Source organism: Haliotis asinina, chromosome 8, assembly GCF_037392515.1.
Source record: "Haliotis asinina isolate JCU_RB_2024 chromosome 8, JCU_Hal_asi_v2, whole genome shotgun sequence".
Taxonomy (NCBI): Eukaryota; Metazoa; Mollusca; class Gastropoda; order Lepetellida; family Haliotidae; genus Haliotis; species Haliotis asinina.
The window spans coordinates 35,556,211-35,578,551 of record NC_090287.1 but is presented as its reverse complement, the minus strand read 5'-3'; the positions used below and the strand labels follow the sequence as shown (position 1 = coordinate 35,578,551).

Sequence of the window (22,341 nt, the reverse complement as noted above, 5' to 3'; positions counted from 1 at the left end):
GTAGATGTGGGTGGGACCTGAAATATTTATGGGGACTGAATATTTTTAGTTTTATTTTTACAGCTGAAGGCGGATAAACTCTGTGGACGCCTTTTTACCATATTTTGATATAGTTTAGGAAGCGTTGTTTCTGTATTTCAGAGGCTAGCTAGATGCTACTTCGCTAGTCCTGGTAATCTTTGGGTTGGTAACTGCCACTTTGCAGATGAAAGCAATCGCTGAACACGAACAAACCAGCCACGACGTAGTTAAAAGTTTGCCTGGGAACACATGTGTACGTGTATATTGCTGCGTTCTTAGTATGGGTTGTTTAGCTTACCCGGCTCCGTTGCTTGGTGTTCAGATTATAGAATCGTTCCTAACTCCTTAAGCTGTCACCCAATAATACGACAAACGACCTACCCCACGCTCGCCAAATGACTGGAACCGTTGCTCACTGTCCAACAAGAAAGATTCGTGCCTTAAGAAAACAGTTTCATGATATTCCCACAATATTACGTCTGGTCAATCGCGTCATATTGTGCGGGGACTGTGGGATAGCCAAGTGGTTAAAGCGTTCGCTCGTCACGCTGATGGCCCGGGTTCGATTCCCCACATGGGTACAATGTTGACGTCAATTTGTGGTGTCCTCCGCCGTGATGCTGCTGGACTGTTGCTAAAAGCGGCGTAAAACTATACCCACTCATGTTCTGCGCTGCTCTAAACAGAAGATTAAAATAATTATCATAATGACACTTATTTAACGCCGAATGCCAACCTGCATGGGTATGATCTAAGCCATACAGTGTGATGCACATTACTACCCCGGATAACCCAAGTCAAGATTACCTAGAAGGTTATAAGTCATATGTCCTATTCTACTGGATACCCATGGTCTGCTGGGGAAACAGAAGCACATCGAACCAGATAACTTGTCTTGGGTGAGATCACATGCATCATAATAGTGCATTGTTGTAGAGCAGACCAGATCACTTGTCATGACAACCCATCTAAAAACTACCCGCGCCAACCCATCTAAAAACTACCCGCGCCCATTTTCAACTGATTTGTGACCTAGGTCCCATGCACCACCACACACCATCAAGATACTATCTAGTTGATATGCAAACAAGATAAGAGGAGATAAATTGTAACTGCAAATACAAACGCTACCTCACGGGCTGACACAGCTTTTTGAGAAAGGGGTTGGGGTAGGGGTGGGTTGCACATTTTTGAGAAAAGGGTGGGTGGGGATGGGGGATGCACACTTCATTTTCACCCCAGTTTCAATGAGCATTTAACAATATTTCGGGAAAAGGTAGGGTGTGCACCCCTCCACTCGCCTCTGGATCCGCCTATGTACCTAGCTGGTGGTTTCACGGTGCATTGTATGATTTCGTGACTGTTTGTTATCTCACAGTCGTTGAAGAGCAGGAAGGTCAAATCAACATAAATTAAATCTAAGACGAGTTCGTGTACTTCATTGGATAAGAATGTTCACATGCTGGGTACATACCTGTCTGGACATTGAGTGAGTGAGTCCGTCAGTCAGTTAATATTGATCTCCACATGACGATACGGTGAACTCTTTTGAATTGTACAGAGGGAATCCATGATCTACTGTTGACAGATTCGCATTATAAATGAAGATCATTCCTTGAAAAAAATAAAAGGATAAGGGGTGAAAATGTTGTTAAAAAGACAGGCAATTATGAAAGAAAGTCCGGACTTACCCATGATAACCGCTACAAAGTTTGGACAAGCCCTAAATGCCATCTAAATATAAAGCTTTCGAACCTGTGGGGCTTACAAGAAAGAAATGGCTTTCTGCTCGACCGAAAGAGTCTATACTTGAAGAAGGAATGGTGGGTATGACAGGATTTGGTGTTCGTCACTGTGTTTTAAGTGTACGTTGAATGTAAAGAAATAGTGTTGGGAATTGGTTGAAATGCCGCAGATCATTGACTGACTGATTGATTGATTAATTGATTCATTACCAAGGAGCAATCATCCAAGAAGAATGGTTATCGTCATTTTTCTGATTTTCAGGTGATTACCAAAATTCACATCCAAGTAAAATGATACAACCTGCTATTTTAAAGTGATGACTACTGTATCATGAACATAAACTCCTGTAGTCTTTAAGAAATATGCAGCCATGACTTTTCAGCACGTGAAGTGAGTTTTCTACCAATTAAACACATTTTCAAACATAGACAGCGCTAACATATGTTCTTCCATAGGCGTTTCAAACTCTAAAGCAATTGTTCCAAAATAGTTTGTGTTCGATATTGAGAAAATATGATCGATTGCTTGATCGGTCGGTCATTGCGACCAATCTTCGAATATTTTCAATTCACCGGAACACCATGAAAGTGAGAGTAGACTTTACCATTGATAATGGCCATCGATAATATACATACAGTCAACTGAAAACTGGTACGAAGCGAAAACAAACCCCCAAAACAAACACACACACGCACACACGCACACACACACACACACACGCACGCACGCACGCACGCGCGCGCGCACGCACACACTGAAATACAACTACATACCTTACGCTTTCTAGTGCATATATAGCGGAAGCTGTCTAAACCGGAATTCTTTGGGACTGAAGGAAGATTACGGTTAAGACGATGTGTCGGATTGTAGAGCTGATGATAAATGTACAAGCCAGGGGAGGGCTTGAGACTTTGTGCCGGTGTTGACAACTTGCCGGAATGGATAGATGTCAGTTTTGACAGCTTCCATTGTAATTCATTTCTCGACCAGGGCCAACTAACATGAGATATCTAAGCAAATATCGCTGTTGAAAATGGAGCGAGTTCCATTGTCGTGTGGTGTATACAATGCAGCAGTATATTCATAAAACACTACGAACAGTTTCAAGAACCTGGAAGGAACGAAACAAAACGAGATTGTATTGCCGGTTTACTTCTTACCTAACAGACCAGTAAAGATTAAGTAAGATTAGGTCCGTATTAGTCCTCAGCAACACATACATGAGAGGCAGCTGACGGGGTCGGGTGGTCAGGCTCGCTGACTTGGTTGACATCTGTCTCACTTATGTAGATTGATGCTCGTGCTGTTGATCACCGGATTGCCTGGCCCAGACATGATTATTTACAGACCGCCGTCATATAGCTGCAGTATCGCCGAGTGCGGTGTAAAATTTAACTCACTCACTCCTACCTATTAAGTAGGATCGTATACGAGAAAATAATTTCAGCATGATCAAACTAATATCATCTCAAACTTCAGCTCGGAAAAGCGTCATAATGTTACGAGCATTTATATGCAACCTGTGACAGCCATTGCGGCGTTTCTGTGAGTGAGTGAAGAAGCTTAGCATAACGCCGGTTTTAGCAATATCGATCGAACGCTTTAATCAAATAACATAGGCTTGACGTTTAACTGGCTGCGAAATCGATAAATGTAAAGGATATATAGTGTGGAAATGCACGTACACACACACACAGAGAGAGCATGATCACCTGTTCACGCACGCACGCACGCACGCACGCACGCGCGCACACACACACACACATACATACATACATACATACATACATACATACATACATACATACATACATACATACATACATACACACAGCATGATTCCCGTTAGTTGACTCTGACGACATGCATGATCATCTCTCACATAAGGTAACGTTGAAAGCTTTCGTGGAATGTACATATCACAAACCAGTGAGTATAGACAGGAGGCAATGTAGATCCAACTGATAGTGGTTCTCAAGATACTTAATACTGTTGACGACACTCGTTGTGACGAGATATATGTTAACGGTTGAACATAGACAACAAAAGTAGGGTAGTTGATACATATTGGATTTATCCGTAACTACGACAATAACACTCTGTCTACTTGTCATGAAAAAGTCGCCGTGACATAAAAGGTCGCTGTGACATTATCAACAACAAATGTTCTAGTCCAGTAATTATATTTACAGGTGGCCTCGATATAACTCAATATTGTTGAACGCGACAGAAATTAAGCACAAAGAGTTATGTAAAATGTCAATAGATTGAATACAATGCCTTCGTCTAGTGTGGTGCGCGGTCAGGTAAGATTAATATGAAAGCAATATGTCACAGTGTTCACTTAAGGATGCAACAACGTTACCATTCGGAATGTTGCTTTCCATAGTAGACTCTTACAAACAATATACAGAACAAATGAAACCAACAACATCCAACAACAGCTGTGTATGTGTGTGTGATGTCCTCGTCACAAACTTGGTTAGGTATTTTCAGCAACTGGATACCATGACATGTGTCAGCCACATCAGAGAGACTGAACACCCGATCCCGTTAGTCACAACTAGTTACCAACTTAGTTATCATCAAATGCACATGACAAAGTTCATCTCCCACAAGCTGTCAATTTCAGAGAAATTATCGAAAGTGAGAATTTTTCATTCTGACTAAAAGGAAAGGATTAATGACACTACATGAGTAATAACGGAATTTTAGATTCGTGAAACAAACATTAATTTTCACTTCATTTGCATGTCTAATTTCAAAGTTCTTTCCTGGCATGTCCGCCACAACGATTTTAGAGGACGTACATATTTAACTTTGTGTCAACAGTATCATATCAACACTGTGGCAAGAAAAACTGTAAACATCCTGAGTACATGGCACGTAGTTACAACAAAATAGATTGACAAAGTACTATGGGCATATAGGTAAATATTTATAACTGAATGACCATGGTAATAAAATCATTGCTCACAAGCTAGGATACCGACCAATTCTTTAATTTTCAGTTGTTTACTCCAATAAAAAGAATTCGTTTCAGTTGCAAAGGGGCCAGAATCAGGCAAAGTACACTTGATACATTTCATGATACAGTTAATACACATATACGCTTGAAAGGTTTCAAAGCCGCTTAGCTTCGATGTGATGAATTGTGAAAGTCTTGTATTGTGTAATTTGCGAATCGATAACTAAAGCATTGTGAAAAAGGTTTTATACGAATCTGCTACTCATTAAATGTGTCAAAGTGAACAAAGCATCTACAAAGTCAAGGCCTAACTCTGCTCTCATGATTCAGTGATAAAAATAAGCGATCCCAAAAGAATCTTCTGGCATCCTCCTCGTCTCCCCATGGGATAAAGGGATGCATTCTGACCAGGGCGTACACTGACTGTGTCAGGTGGGCCACCTGAATCTCCTCCAGCAGCACCAGGATAATGGGATTCCTCTCCCCTTCCAGATGTCTCTGGACAAACATCAGCTCGAACTGACACTGTTCATCTCGGGCCATGGCATTCGACAGAAGAATCAGGATGGTTTTACTTGCATTCAGATTATTAACAACGTTATCGACAATAGGGAGACCAGCCAAAGAGTCTCGGTCACGAATGTACAATCTGGAACCATGTGTTTCCTCTGCTCTTGGAATGAGTTCGTCTTTTATCCATCTGATGTCCTCCACACTATATATTACATAAGCATCATATGTAGTCTCTACATTGTCAAGTCGCTGGAACTCATTCAGCTGGTGTCTTCTCTTGTACATAAAAAATCGAATGTGCCACCTATACCTGTATGCAATAGACCCCGAGATGAGGACAAATGACAACAACCCACATACACCAATAAGAACAAAGATAGCAGGAAAAGGGAGAAGGCAAGATTGTTCAGGCATAGTTACTTTTGATAGTACTCTGCCTTTCATTTCCCCAGGACTGGAACACACGTACTTCTCTGGATAGCCTGTGAACTTCTTACTGTCCGACTTTATCCATTTCAGAAACCAGAGGAGTTCACAGTTACATGCAAAAGGATTGTGCATAAAGTCAACAATCTGAAGCTTTTGTTGGACTTCGGAGGTGAACACGCGTTCATCTATTCGAGCTAATCGGTTACTCGCTAGCCAGAGATGGGTGAGATTCTTAAACGGTGTAAGGCTGCCAACGGGTAACTCGTCAATGCCATTATCATACAGCTTCAGGTATTGCAAATTGGGCAAGTAAACTGAAATAAACTTTGGAAACGATAACAATCCACAGCTCCCAAGACCAATTCCAGTTAATGAACTTAAGTGTCCAAACCAGTCGGTTAGGTCCTGGTCGGATGTGTGTGAGAGTTTATTATAAGAAACATCAATTGACTGTAGATTGGAGCATCCTTTGAATGCGTCCTTGTGCACGTAAGTCTTGAAGTTTATACCATTTGACTCCAAAGATATGTATTGTATTTTACTGTTGTTGAATGCAAACATTTCTATATAAAGGGAGCCTCGTCCTACATTCTTGAGGATTACGCTAGTTAGTGAGGGCATTTCCGAGAATGAGTTTGACTTTATCTCCTGGATATTTGCATTACTGTTGATGGTAAAGACTGACAAATTCTTTAAGCACTGAATGTAACGGCCCTCAATTGTGTGAAACCCATTATGGTCCAACTTCAGTGTTTCAAGGCCTGGGAAAAAGGATCCATTTGTCCTACAAAAATTCGGAAACGTGGAAATATAGTTGTCTTTGAGGTCCAAGTAGAGTAAGGATGGGGCGTTATCCAGAGTTACTTCACGGATGATGTTATAAGCCAGTGATAAGGTCTGGATGTTGACAAGACCACTGAAGTCTGTCTGATTATAACTTTCAAACTCGTTTCTCTCTAGGTCCAGAGACTTTATTGTAGGGCTGTATAACCGCTGAAAGATGCGTGAATCATTCAACTTTAGTCCACACAGTGATAAGTTTGTAAGAAGAAGATGGCTCAAAGTTGGGAATGTTTCTGCTAAACACGTTCCTGAGAAAATGTTTCCATCAAGACTCAACTCTGTTAAAGTAGTCAGATGAACAAATGAGTCGGCAGACATGCTTATTATCCTGTTTGATGTCAGAGTTAACCTTTGTAACTTGAGCGATTCGATGTTTTGGAAGGTTTTGGAGGAAATGTTTGGAAGAAAGTTGTTAGAGAAAGTCAGGTCAGTGATGAACTGTGGTAGCCTTGGAATATAAGTAAGTTTCCTTCCATGACCTTTGCATGTTGCTTGTTTGGTGACATTGTTACAGCTGCACCAGTTGTTGCCACAGTTACCGTGACGTGAAGCCGTTGTCAGCGTCACCAGCAAAAGGACGAGGAGGAGTTGGCAGATGGATGACATTCGAATTAAGCCTCTGAAATACAGAAAAAGAAACTATCGAGCAAGATGTTTCGTGAGACAAGTCGGTCTTGGAATAGTTTGTGACACTGGTGCAGGTGTTTACGAAGATTACAGAGTTAATGGATGACACTGTTCAAGAATCACGGGATCTCATATTACAGAAAAACGGAAGTCCAAAATAATGCAGGCATTAGGTCTGTACCGTTTGGGCAATATTCATAAAATCATGTAGGGATCAGGTAAAACCACGAACATGAGTATGGTGAAGAGAAACCCCGAAACATATAAACATGCCTTTGATCAACCTGCCATACATTTTTGCACGTCTGAGGGACGCAGAGTGTGCAAGTCTGCAAAGTTAGTTAGACCTCTGATTGCCACAGCGTATCGATACTCACTAATCTTTATACAAATCTACACTACTCATTTTGGATGCCAAGCCAATCTTCCAACAGGTAAAGGCTGGTAAAGGACACCTTTGTTACGTTCAGATGAGATCAGACCCTCTTTTCACAAAGCACTAAGGGGATCGTAAGTCACTAAATTAGCTTTAGTGCAATGTTTAGGAATGGGAGTTAAAGTTAACCTTAGTGAAAGGTGCTTCGTGAAAAGCCCCACCTCAGTATTACAGCATGACAACAACCCTGATTATGTTTAACCAAGGAGACTGGACAATCAACAATCCAACATTTCTATACATCTTTGTTTCCATTGACCCCAGGAATAGGACAGAAACAAGGCACTCTTCACCACACTCCAAAACCAATATCAAACCCCCAAACCCCAGGATCCGCTCCCAGTTGAATCATTTGAGACAACACCGGCTAGCCACAGCAGATACCTAAACACCCAGCATACACCGATACCATAGCTCAATACCCTGGTAGTAGTGAACAGCCGTACTCCCATGCTTCCACCTCTCACATTTCACAATTAATCAGAGAGATCTGTAGACTCTGATTTGTAATTACAATGTATAAGGGCTGTGCAGTGGTTTAAAGTTAATTCCTTATACAAGTTTACTCGCTACATCTGTTCCGGAAAGAGTCAAACTCAACTCACACTCCAGGCGTCACAAGCCATATCTCTGTTTTCCTTACTACAGTTGTACCTTACTGCACCTGTACCTTACTACAATCCACAGTCCTACGCATTGTTTCCCTGACGCACATATGTATTTTCTTTTGGTGCACTGTATTCATATTGCCTCGCTCCAGAAAACTCAATATCTGCTCTCTTACGAACGAATGTGCAAAGTGTTCGTAGTAAAGAGACACATCCATGTGTCTGCGCGTTCGAAATAACTGCAGGCCCGGAGGCCCAGCGGCAGTTTTTATTGTCTCTCGCCGGCAGTTTCAAATATGTACAGGCCCTTATGGCCCTCAGTAAATTATCGGTCAATTATTTTTCATCTGGAATGTTTCCCCTTTTTTAGATCATTAACGTTCGGGAATCCTCCACGATCCATCATATTTCAATACCTTCCGCTTTGGCGTAGGAATGTCAACACCAGTCTAACAAATAAAAACTCCCCTGTGTGCCATAGGCTTCGCTTAATTTTGTAGAAACAGTGTGAAAATGTGTACAGTGTGTTTTGACTTTAAGCAAATGGGCTTGCATGTTTCACCCACGGCCTGTAGATTTTAACACCTGAAGGTACCAGCAGACCCTGATGGCCAACTTGTAAATTAAAGTATTGAAAACACTGTGTGTCGGTCATTTGGCCAACCCTTCCCGTGCATTGCCACAAACTGATAGACATGAGGGCAATTTGCACCAACGATGTGGACGTAACTGAATCGGTAAACTCGTAAAGGAAACATCCGAAGGTCACGTGCTCCAGCGGGCCGCTCAGGACAAAAAAAACCCCCAAAACAGTTGTGCCTTTAAAACGCCGAGCTGCTTTTCAGCCTGTCCTCGGGTTTACAAGATCGGGGTCTTGTCGGGAAGAAAACTTGTCTGACTTGGTTAATTATCTGTCGTTATGAGCTTGTGGCAATTGAGAGACGCAATGATTCACAAACCGTCACAAACACATTAATTTATATGCATGTGTTGATAATTGTCTCCGTCAGTCACGTGTATTAATGTCATGAGTCGCGTGAGTAATCCCTGACTGATCTGGCTCGGCATGTGTGAGTGCCTATGTGTGTTTTGTTTCGTTCGTGCGTATGTGTGTACCGTGTGCGTTTGTGTGTGTGCGCGTGCATGTGTGTGCGTTTGTGTGTGCGCGTTTGTGTGTGTGTGTGTGTGTGTGTGTGTGTGTGTGTGTGTGTGTGTGTGTGTGTGTGTGAAAGTAAGTGGATAGTTTGGTGTGCTGTTGTGGTCAGTCCAGACTAGTTTCCGAGATTTAAATGGCATATAAGTAAAATGAAGTTATTATGGATGACAGCGTCTTCTTTGTTATATGTCACAACGTTTATCCTCTATTCTGTGTACCATCGCCAAGTGAAATGAACCGGTTTTTGTCTCAACGGAGTGATTTCTGTCGACAGAAGTGTCAGCAAATGTGAAATGTGTGATCACGTAGACTGTATTTACTTGACGTGGTGTCATGTCAGACGTGGTGATCAAAATCAAAATCCCAGTGTCAGACACAAAGCACTCCTCTCTATGAGTTCAAGATCTCAATGATTTATCATATTCACTCTAGAAACGAGTAATCAGAAAGTGAAAGCAATTGCCAACTCACATTTTCAACGCCATGTTTGTTCCAGGTAAACTCTACCGCTTACCCACATTACACTTGTTCACAGATGCCACTTGCAAAACGCTATAGTCGTGGCAGATTCTGGGACACGTTGATCGTGCACGTCACAGGAGTCGGGGTCAGGATCGAGCTGAATATTTGCGTAGTGATAGCTGTCCCGCGTGCAGTTAGGTCAATGCTGGGATTCCCCGACTGAGTTGTGAATGTCACCATTACGTGTGATCCGGCCGTACGCCCACATGAAAAAACTCTTATCGAGGAATTGGGCGTTTCCCGTGATCTAATAACAGTGTGGTCTGTGCTAGTTTTTACTTGCAAATTCACACTCTGTTTAGACCTGCTTTTTATCATTTCGTAGCTCCTGTTTTGCAGTGCGCTTTATCTATGCACAAGTCAACAGCCTCTTAATGTACATCCCGCAGTGAGATGATGAACTAGCTTTACGAGTGATGGTTGGGGAATCGTCACCATGTTGTACCTCACGCTCTCCTCACAAGGGACAAATATTTCAGTGGCAAACATTTTTTTTATTGTAAGATATTTAATGATTGCTTGTTTTAAAGAAGTAGAGTTGTCATAAAAGCTTTTGAATAATATATTTTGTAAGTACATGTAGATCAAGGGTATTTTAAAACTGGTAGAATGAATTATTAACGGCAGTTGTTAATGGCTGTATCCTCAAAGGCGTTAGGTTATTGTAAAAATACTGTCCTCCTTGGGCGGTATAAGTCCCAAAAGTTTCAAGGTATAATTTGATCGATCAAGCTTTTTATGGTGTTTGTGTCATATCAATAATCGCCATTTGCTGAAGGGATGCTGTCAATCCAGTTAGGGTCAATGCAGGTAGCAAAAGTAATCTAAGTCCTCATGGATCCCAGTATGGCATTCTACCTTCAGTTGTGGGAGGTCTGAAGCCTGTATTTTTTGTTACGTGTTGTCCAAATAGTGTTATTAGCATGAACGTAACGTAATGGTGGTCTCTAGTTGTGTTATTGTCCCTTAACGACAGGTTTCATAGTATGTATGTACATGTACTCCATTTTAAGGTTGAATATGTTTTGGTCATGCAATATTGCCGATTTGGCGTTTAATATTCACTCACTCACTCACTCACAAAGTATACCAACAACAGTTTGAATTTTAATTTTTCCCATATCTACTAAATATTAAAATCGTTATGTCCTAATACAATACCTCTTCACAGTTTATATGTATTATGAACAATATCCGTGTTTCTTAGTAGATAAATCTTTTGTGATCCCGGCTAAGGATTTTCTCTTGAAGAAAAGGGATAAATTGAACCTGAAACGGAAAGTACAACAAAAATGTCAAACAGGAAATAACACTGATGACACTTTGATAACATTAGAATATACATAATAATAAGGTGGTAGATATTTTTTTCTGTAAATGATGTTTAAAACGGACAACAAAATGTAAATTTACATGTTTACACCTTTCGTTTAATAATTCTTCGGTAAACCGTGAAACGGAACGGCTTGTCAGTGTTCGTCTTTCCTTGTCAGTTGCCTTCTGCTGGTCTGTCCGCGCTCTTCTCACCGTCTGGCAACTATTCTCGCCTGTACATTCGGGGCGGTTGGGTGGAAGACCCGGGTTCGATGTTTCCACATGGGTGCGATGTGAGTAGCCCATTTTTACACAACACCCACCCACCCACCCACACACACACACACACACACACACACACACACACATACTATGATTGCTGTAATTTTGCTACAAGCGCCGTGAAACCTTACTCACTCTCTACTGTGGTACGATACGATGCTTCTGTTCTGCTTTATGAATCACGACATAAATCAACTTGAAATGAGACCAAAAGCAGAAAAAAATGTATCCATTGCGTCAACGCCTGTGAAAGGCCAGTGTCAACCAAGTCAGCCAGTCTGAACACCTGATTAGTCGTCGCTCAGGACAAGCATGGGTTGCTGAAGATCAATTTTAACCTGGATCTACACGGGTAACGGATACAACAGAAACTTCAATAAGCACTTCTGCTGAGTTATAGTGTAAAAAGGTGGCGGCTACATCCTGGCGGTACACCCCGATTAAAAACTCGGGATTTTATAACCGCTTCAACATTTCACTAGTGCAATGCTGTATGCATATGAAGGCTACGATGAGTTCCTTGAGCAATATAGTGAGTGAATGAGTTTAGTGAGTCCAATATAATTTCCTGTTTTTCTGTACCACCCTTCCACTTACAACTGCATGTTTACAACAACAAACACATATTTGTTAAATAATCGAAATCTTCCTTTTCGGACTTCAGCAGAGGTTCTGAGCTGAATTGTTTCATTATTTTTTTATCAACTTTATTTGTGTCGTAAATCGACAGACGTTTTGATCGAAGATGGACGTTTTGATCAAGAACGAGGTTAATGAAGCCACCTTCTTCAGTATGGTAGGTATTATATTATTATGTAACATCTCGCGTATCACAAAATCAAAGTACGAGGGGATGTCAATAAGTTTTGAGCCTTACATAGAAAAACACAAAATATTGGTATGAACCACATTCATTTTTCAACATACAACCTTGTGAGTCAAGACACTTGTTCCATCTTTTCTGCCAGTCGCTGATGCCATCTCTGTAGAAGGCGCTATTTTGATCCCCAAACCAAGCCTCAGTAGCAGCAATAAGCTCATTATCATCCTGAAATCTACGACCGATCTACGTGAAAATCTTCTGGATTCTTGTTGTATCTGGTTAGCATGGAGTTGCTTATGGTGACCCTTGTTTGCTTCATGTCATCTGTAAGCATTCTTGGCACCCGTCTTGCGCACACCTTAGGCATGACGAGATGTTCATGAAGAAATGTCTCGATGGATCCGTGTGAAATGCCTGTGGTCTCTTCTAACTCGTGGAGTCTATGCACTCTGTCAATGTTTTCCTGACTAGTACTTGTTGTTGGGCGACCTGGACGGGGGTCATCTTCAAGACTCTCTCTACCATGCTTTAATTCATTGACCCATCGTTTGATGGTAGCAGATGAAGGGGAAGACTTCCCATAAACTGCTCAAAGCCTTTCTTCAATGTTCTTCACCGAGTTTCCTTCAAGAACTAAAAACTTAATTACTGCTCTATACTAAATTTTATTCATTTTCACTGCCGTGAGGGGGGTCTCTTTCTGTCAATGTGAGCTGTTCAATAACTTCAGAGAGTAGGATACCAAAACTTACATATCACATCAGCTACACCCCAAGGTTCAATGTCGTACCATAGGCTGTGACACCTGGGTATGAATAATGCTCAAGGCTCAAAACTTATTGACATCCCCTCGTATCAACCAGTTATATAAGTAATCAAAGCACGATTGTTTTTATCTGCAGGGACATTTGCAAAGTTATGCGGTTGGGTTGGGGGCATCTTTTTTGAATGATACTGTCAAAGTAGAAACATATTGCGAGAACGCAGGAACTTCAATGGATAATTTGTCCTCTGTCAGATTCCATGAAAGCTTAAGTGTCTTTTGCCAATAATTTCCAGTTTCGACTTCCGCATGTTCCCACGATATTACTGAGACAGAGCAAGTGTCTTCACCAAGTGAAACTTTCATCTATTATTCTACATAATCACTCCTGTTTGAAATGTGAAATGTATTAAAGCATTTAAAGTAAACTGCAATAGTGTGATAGACTGAATTGAATGAAATATTTCCTTGGTCTTAAGCATGGGATATTTTACAGCATAACTCAGGAAGCTGAGATGCTCAGATGTACAGGAAATAACAGTCACAATCAGTTTGTCAGAGTATGAATCCGGTATTTGCTTTTTACAGTATTTTGCTTTAACCGGAGTTCAGTCAGACATGCTTACATACAGCACAATTTCACATAAGTTTGAAGCATAAAATTCACATAACTTCTTTGTCACAAACTGCATTCTTTGATCAGTCAAGTTCACTTTGACGTCATCACCGACACAGCCATTCATCCAGTCTGTCAAAACGAACTGGTTTCACATCAACAACTTTCGGTGACTTCATACTTGGTACAGTAGATAAGGATGCATGCATACATCCTAACTGATACTAAAAGTAGTTGTGTAGATAATGTCAGGATGCATGTTATGTACATACTTCAATACAGGGAATGAGTTTCTTTCGAATCCAGCGTAATGAACAATATTACCCCCTGACAGCCCAAGGTGTCCGTGAGGCGCCATAATTTTAATAATCATGACTTATCCCACCGGGTACCCAGTCACTGCTGAGTGAACAGAGGTTATTTCGAACAAGGCTGACTTGATTAAAGGGAGGCATATGTCGCGTGGGCACCGTCGTGTGACCGGACTGAAGTCTTAGAAGCTCCTGGGAGTCAAGCTGCCAAACACCCACACGACGGACTCGCCGACACCAGTGGTGCTTACGAGCAACTGATTTGGGACCTGAGCTCTACATTCAAATCCGCCACACCACCAAAGTCATAAACACCTACACCCTTCACAACTGACCGCGTATCAAGCACCACCAGTGACATAGCGGATAATTGTTGACAACCGGGTAATTGTCGATATCAGTTATAAACCTAATTAAAAGTTAGTGAGTTCTAGACTTTTTCACAACCAAGGATGAATTGACATTTCCTGGGGTGTGTGGACCATGTCCACCTTGTGGTCTGACTTTTCATCCATTGTGATCCAGAAAACCCGCGACTCATCAAATGTGTCAAAGTGAGCACATTATGCATCTAAAAGATCTGGTCCAGCTCTGCACTCCTGATTCAGTGATAAAAATAAGCGATCCCAAAAGAATCTTCTGGCATGCTCCTCGTCTCCCCAGGGGATAAAGGGATGCATTCTGACCAGGGCGTACACTGACTGTGTCAGGTGGGCCACCTGAACCTCCTCCAGCAGCACCAGGATGATGGGATTCCTCTCCCCTTCCAGATGTCTCTGGACAAACATCAGCTCGAACTGACACTGTTCATCTCGGGCCATGGCATTCGACAGAAGAATCAGGATGGTTTTACTAGCATTGAGATTATTAACAACGTTATCGACGATAGGTACACCAGCCAAAGAGTCTCGGTCACGAATGTACAATCTGGAACCATGTGTTTCCTCTGCTTTTGGAATGAGTTCGCCTTTTATCCATCTGATGTCCTCCACACTATATATTACATAAGCATCATATATAATCTCTACATTGTCAAGTCGTTGGAATTCCCCCGCCTGTTGTCTTCTCTTGTACATATAATGCCGAATGTGCCATCGATACCTGTATGTAACAGACACCGAGATAAGGACAAAGAAGCAAAGTCCGCATACACCAATAAGAACAAAGATAGCAGGAAAAGGGAGAAGGCAGGATTGTTCAGGCATATGTACTTTGGACAGTATTCTGCCTTTCATTTCCCCAGGACTGGAACACACGTACTTCTCCGGATAGCCTGTGAACTTCTTACGGTCCGACTTTATCCATTTCAGAAACCAGAGGAGTTCACAGTTACATGCAAAAGGATTGTGCATAAAGTCAACAATCTGAAGCTTTTGTTGGACTTCGGAGGTGAACACGCGTTCATCTATTCGAGCTAATCGGTTACCCGATAGCCAGAGATGGGTGAGATTCTTCAATGGTGTAAGGCTGCCAACGGGTAACCCGTCAATGCCATTATCATACAGCTTCAGGTATTGCAAATTGGGCAAGTAAAGGGAAATAAACTTTGGAAATGATAACAATCCACAGCTCCCAAGACCAATTCCAGTTAATGAACTTAGGTGTCCAAACCAGTCGGTTAGGTCCTGGTCGGATGTGTGTGAGAATCTATTAAAAGAAGCATCAACTGACAGTAGATTGGAGCATCCTTTGAATGCGTCTTTGTGTACATTTAACTTGAAGTACAAACCACTCGATTGTATAGAGATGTATTGTATTTTGCTGTTGTTAAAAGCATATTGGTCTATATGAAGGTTCCCTCCTCCGACGTTCCTTAGGATTACGTTAGTTAACGAGGGCATTTCCGAGAATGAATTTGACTTTATCTTCGGAATGTGGGTATTACTGTTGATGGTAAAGACAGACAAATTCTTTAAGCACTGAATGTAACGGCCCTCAATTGGCGTGTAGAACTCGTTATGGTCCAACTTCAGTGTTTCAAGACCCGGGAAAAAGGATCCATTCGTCCTACAAAAATTCGGAAACGTAGAAATATCGTTGTCTTTCAGAGTCAAGTATAGTAACGATGGGGCGTAAGCCAGAGTTACTTCACGGATGAAGTTATAAGCCAGCGATAAAATCTGGATGTTGAAAAGACCACCGAAGTAAGCCTGATGATAACTTTCAAACTCGTTTCTCTCTAGGATCAGAGACTTTATTGTAGGACTGTATAACCGCTGAAAGATGCGTGAATCATTCATCTTCAGTCGACGTAGCGATAACCTTTCAAGGGGAAGATAGCTCAAAGTTGGGAATGTTTCTGATAAAGTCTTTTCTGAGAAAATGTTTCCATCAAGACTCAACTCTGTTAGAGTAGTCAGATGAACAAATGAGTCGGCAGACATGCTTGTTATCCCGTTTGATGTCAGAGTTAACCTTTGTAACTTGAGTGATTGAATATTTCTGAACGTTTCTGGAGAAATATGTCGAAGAAAGTTTCTTGAGAAATCCAGGTAAGTGATGAACTGTGGTAGCCTTGGAATATAAGTAAGTTTGCTTCCATGACCTTTGCATGTTGCTTGTTTGGTGACATTGTTACAGCTGCACCAGTTGTTGCCACAGTTACCGTGACGTGAAGCCGTTGTCAGCGTCACCAGTAAAAGGACGAGAAGTTGGAAGAGGGGTGGCATTCCAATATGGTGTCTGAAACATAGAAAAAGGGGTTCAAGAAATGTGTTTTAGATGCTGTTTTAGAAATACTTGAGAGGACAGTTTTGGAACCTACTGCATTTGACGTAGGATGACTGAGTGAGAGGAGGAATTAATTGACTTAGCGTTATTTGTTGTTGTGCGTACTACAGGCCTACAAAAATTCCCACTGTGCAGAAAAGCCAAAAATAATTGTCGATTTCCATTTCTATGAAACGATTGACAGCAAGTATATCGACATATTCAAAACTTTTTCTAAGCAAGGCGAATCACGGTTGCTCGGTAATCAGAAGCGCGGTTCGTAATGTGCATGAACGGTTTCATAGCCTTTCGTTGCCGTTTTTATTGTTTCAGTAGCGTGGTGATATATTTATGTTTCCTTTTCCACGATTAATGGACTTTTCTGAGTTGTTTTTCTGCACAATGGGAAAGCTTTCCTTGGTAGACCTATTAATACTACACCAAAATCAGAATCCGTAGTTTAACAAGCACTTCTCGTAATGACCCATTAACAGTGTGACCCGTAATGGCACAGCAATGTCTGGCTATGACCTTAGTTTCTAAATACCCGGTGCAGAGGAAACAATAGACTCTGGAGAGAAGAAACCACTCCCATCTTGCGTAGAAACTAAGATTAGCTGCCCTTGAGTTACTGAAAAGGTCATGGCCACTGCGAATCGCTTGCAGACACCTTTCGTTACTGTCCTTTCCTTGTTTATCAAAAAGCTATGGTGTTCACTGAATCGGGTGAGAATCGTACTTAATGGTATCGACTCGATAATTATTTATTTATTACCGCAAATAACGGTATTAAATCGATGACGGTAAATCGATGTTGCATTCTCCGTGTTGTTGAAGTGTCGAGGCGAATCATACAGTTTTATTCAACATAAAAGCAATCCCCTAACGTAAGGCTAATTATTTGCGTCAAACCAACACCAACTTAACGCCATTTTGCTACCGACTACAATCTTGGCTCTAAAATTGGTCCCGACCTATTGTATGTTTTGATTGTAACTTTTAATGATATTAGCCTACAATCGCTTTGTGTAAGTGGATGGCGATTGTAGCCGAAGCCTCAGATCGCGATCCTAAGGATTTACAATTGTAGCTGTAAGACCGTTTTGTACAAGTGGGCCCTGGGCTATAAAGATCTTAACTGATTGTTGTTTTAAGAATATGTAGTGGAGTAGGAAGGTAAGTCTATTCAATATGAAGTCACACCTGGGATCAAACACAATGAAACGGATTAAAATATCATCGTATAGTCATGTCTCTGCTACTAATAGCTTTAGTTTCTTTTAAATAAACTTAACCCTATAAAATGGAGTTTTTGTCAAGCATCGATAGTCGCAATGGCTAACCTACAGAGTTCATAGTGTCGCAGAAAGGAGGAAGACAAGGTTCTACAAAACGGACACAAGTATCGTCTGAATGTTGTGAGACAAGTAGTCACACACTGGAAGTGCGTCACAGATAGAGACAAGGGGAAATGCACCGCCATAGGCCACCACATATCTTCTGTCACAGAGCACAACCTGACCAGGGCCTCATTTCACAAAGCTCTCGTAAGGCTAAGGTCTCGTAACTTTTCTCGTAGCATGTGTACCTGGCATACTGTAACATAGGAGGTGCAAAGGCTACGAGAAAAGTTATGAGACCTTAGCCTTACGAGAGTTTTGTGAAACGGGGCCCTGACTGGTACAACGTGTCCGGGATAAGATGCAGCCCGTCCAACAGATCTACAATGAAGAGATACTGAACCTTGATGAAGATGCTGCTGCTACCGTTGCTTCCTTCTACAGTGTTTGCTCTGGCCTCTATGGTCAACATACTAAAGTTCTATCACCTATCCCGCGGACACGTGCAACATATGTCATATTTGGGTTAACGCTTACTTGGTAAAGTACAAATTCTAGTACTTTTTTGAGTTGAGTCCCATCCGGGATTCAAACCCGCACCCTCAGAGTCTGGCACCTAGTCGCCAGCACACAAAATCAGCCGCCTAGCCCGCTCAGCCACCGCGACCCGTCACCTCATTAAGTTGAATTAAAAATGGATATAAACTTTCAAGTAACTGTGATACAAACATAACAGTGTATATGTTTATGTTATGTTGATGAAATATGATATAAACATGTATAATAATGTACATATATCTGATATTATGGCATTTATTGATAGTTCTATTAATGCATGTTTTGGTATAATAGAAATAATACATTAGAGACATTGTTGTCAATAAATGAAGTCATTTCATATCCCTGTACACCTCTTTTCCTTCTTTCAGTTAGAGGAGTCCACTTTCAGATCGCAGGGATAGGGTGACAACGAGAAATAATTACGTTGAATAGGGGTCTGCGTACGGTTGATATCAAAGCCTTTTCATTGACACTGAGAAGGCACATGAAAAAAAATCAAATTTAGATAATCGATGCAATTTTTGAGTGAAGGATACCTTGAATTATGGTGCAAATTTCCATATTTTCGATGCTAAAAATCCTTTTTGGAAGGATGTTCTTTAGATATGGAAACTACACTGTAACCAAAACATATACAATAGAAGCAGATAGCATTAATGAAACCCTAGCTCAATCGTTGTGGCTCAATCATTACTTTATAAACCCAAAATCACATTATCGACACTGAGCTAATACAGAATATTAATCATGAAAGATTTATATAATGAACTTGGCTTGTTATCTTTACAAGATTTGAAAAATAAATACAGTAAAAACAACTCCAACTATCCGTTAACTCCAACTAAAATTGTGGTCCGAGGCCACTTACTTGATAACTACAGCGAATGTTCACAACATACAGTATGCCGAAGCAATCAATCCTCACCTTACTGCCTCTACCAGTGTTACTGTTTCACACTGACTGCATCAATTCGAGTGGAGACAACTCATTATCTGGTGACACTGATTGCCTAGTAGGATATTTGTTACTTTATCAACTCGTATTGATATATCTGATATCAGTAGATGCTTTGGTGAGGTCCTCTATAAATATTGTTTTAGTGGACTGAGTGTGAAAGAACATGATATGAAGTACAGTTTGTTTGTATATGAACATAAGTTGTTAATCAATTACATGTTTAACCAAGTTCAGTCAGTATATCATTCATGACATAAATTAAGTAGCCTGTTCATGAGAGAGTTTGAGTCACAGCCTTAAAAGTAAGTGTTCCAGTGGTATGATGTCTGCATTTGCATGCTGTTCAGCATCTCTTTTTGTGTGATGGTATGGAGATATCGAACGTCGTGTTTCAGTGACACCAAGCTATACGCTCTTTTGTTTGATGCATTATATGCAAACTGTTTTCTGAATGAGGACGTAAATTGCAAATTGTACATAGATCCTATTACACGTAAATATTTTTACTTTAAATCACGACTTGTATGATTTTTTCTGTAATTATAAAGAATAAGAACAGTCCACTACAAACTTACCTCTTCCACGTCATTCCCGTTCAAAGTGAATGCTGTTTTTTCTCCACTACGATGGTGACTTTAAAACCCCTTGGATCAGACTGTAGGCGTAAAGAATTCTGCCACACAACGCGGGTGCTGGTTGAGTGGCTCACGCTTGTCGGAGAAAGAGCTTGAGTTTTGACATAGACAACTTCATTAGAACGCTGTGATATAGGGACAGTGCGAACACTGTAATTCACTGAGTGAATTAGGATGTCCTGAAGTGCAAGCGAAGTGTACCAAGCGCGTCTATTATAATTCTTCCTCACGTTATCGCAACATCTACTCAGTGTAGCAGATTTAGATACAAGGAAATATAAAACGCCCTCTCTGAAGCGATTCGTCCAGATCCTACATTTCCACAAGATTCGGCATCCCTCTATTAACACTTCTCCGAAATGTTTTAGTCTCGGACCACGTAACGTCACGACCAACCTATGCCATAGGTTTACGAATGACATGGTGCTATGGACGTTTTGTAGATAAATATCTATTGTTTTGCTATTAAATGTTTGCAATACTATAATTTACCAGCTGGCCATCAGGGCCTGGGCTGCTATCTGCAGGCTTTAAAATATACAGGCCCTGAATGAAATCTGCAGGCCCATTTGCTTAAAGTCAAAATAGACTACACTGTACACAATTCCACACTATTCCTACAAAATGAAGCGAAACCTATGGCACACAGAAGAGTTTTTATTTGTCAGACTTGTGTTGACATTCCTACGCCAAATTGTAACACCGATCTTGTAAACCCAACGACAGGCTGAAAAGCAGTTCGGTGTTTTAAAGGCATAACTGTTGTTTTTTTTTTGTTTTTTTTTTGTCCTGGGTGGCCCGCTGGAGCACGTGACCTTCGGATGTTTCCTTTGCGAGTTTACCGATTCAGTTACATCCACATCGTTGCTGCAAATTATCCTCATGCCTATCATTTTGTGGCAATGCACGGGAAAGGTTAAGCATATGACCGACACACAGTGTTTTCAATACTTTAATTTACCAGCTGGCCATCAAGATCTGCTGGTACCTTCAGGTTGTAAAATCTACAGGCCGTGGGTGAAATCTGCAAGCCCATTTGGTTAAAGTCAAACCAATAAAAATAAAATAGACTATATTGTACACAATATCACACAGTTTCTACAAATTAGGCGAACTCTATGGTACACAGCACAGGTGGCCAAAGCGCAAGTTATCGAAACATGATGGAACATGGATGATTCCCGAACGTTGGTAAAGCAAAAGGGGAAACATTCTCAGTTGAAAAATAACTGACCGATAATTTACTGAAGGTCATAAGGGCCTGCACATATTTGAAACTGCCGGTCCGATACAATAACAACCGGCGCTGGACCTGCGGGCTGGCGATTATTTCCAGCGCTGGTCGTATCGGCCACACATATTTCTCTAGGTGGCCATCCCAGTGATGACACGTAATTAGCATTTGTGTATGGTCTAGTGAGGGTCATAGAAGGTCATGATCAGTACCGCCTTTACTTCACTGAAACAGTGTTGGCGAAAGGATCCAGGGTGAATATTGGTTCGTTTGTTGTTTAGCGCCTCTCAGTAATATTCCAGTTATAGGGCGGCTGTCTGTCAACAATCGAGTCTAGACTAGACTAGACAATCCAGTGATCAACAGCATGGGCATCGATCTACGCAAATGGGGTACCATATCATGTGTCAACCCTGTCGTCGAGCCTGACCACCCGATCCCGTTAGTCGCCTCTTACGACAAGCGTGGGTTAATGATGACCAGTTTAATTCTAACCACGATCTTCCTCGCGAGACCAGGCTGAATGCCATTACACCATGAAAAGTTTCATTCTTCATATTACCGAGGATAGCACTAAGGCTTCCAGATCTATCGTTGTTTTACTGCCTAACAGGTGAAAAGCCCCAACGGACCAAAAAGGGCCAAACCTGGAAAAGTCAAACGGACCAAGGTAAAGTAAACAGGGCAGCAGAAGTCAAAAGGGCCAAGACTGGAGGAAATGCATAACATGTTGTTGCAGTAGTTATTTAAATCGTCTCAAGCGAACGTACAGTGTACTGAGACCCATTTTTGCTCAAAATGTGATATATACACACAGAAAACATACTTTTCAATATTAGCTTTCAAACTAATGCCGCATTTATAGCATTTCAATCAGTGAAAACAAGCGAAATACACGTGATTGCATTCTGATTGCGAAGAAAAGG

The 22,341-nt window shown here is 41.2% G+C and overlaps 2 protein-coding genes across 2 annotated transcripts; both read right to left on the bottom strand.

Moving 5' to 3' along the window:
- Positions 1–3,823: 3,823 nt before the first annotated feature.
- On the bottom strand, positions 3,824–9,876 carry LOC137294839 (toll-like receptor 3). The gene is made up of 2 exons (XM_067825964.1): positions 9,819–9,876; positions 3,824–7,139 (listed from the first exon to the last, which is right to left on the bottom strand). The coding sequence occupies exons 1-2, from the start codon at positions 9,830–9,832 to the stop codon at positions 5,036–5,038; spliced, it is 2,118 nt and encodes a 705-aa protein (XP_067682065.1). The 5' UTR covers positions 9,833–9,876; the 3' UTR covers positions 3,824–5,035.
- Positions 9,877–13,396: 3,520 nt separating this feature from the next.
- LOC137295236 (toll-like receptor 3) lies at positions 13,397–18,499 on the bottom strand. The gene is made up of 2 exons (XM_067826553.1): positions 18,339–18,499; positions 13,397–16,660 (listed from the first exon to the last, which is right to left on the bottom strand). Exons 1-2 carry the CDS (start codon positions 18,497–18,499, stop codon positions 14,542–14,544), a joined length of 2,280 nt encoding a protein of 759 aa, XP_067682654.1. The 3' UTR covers positions 13,397–14,541.
- Positions 18,500–22,341: the final 3,842 nt, after the last annotated feature.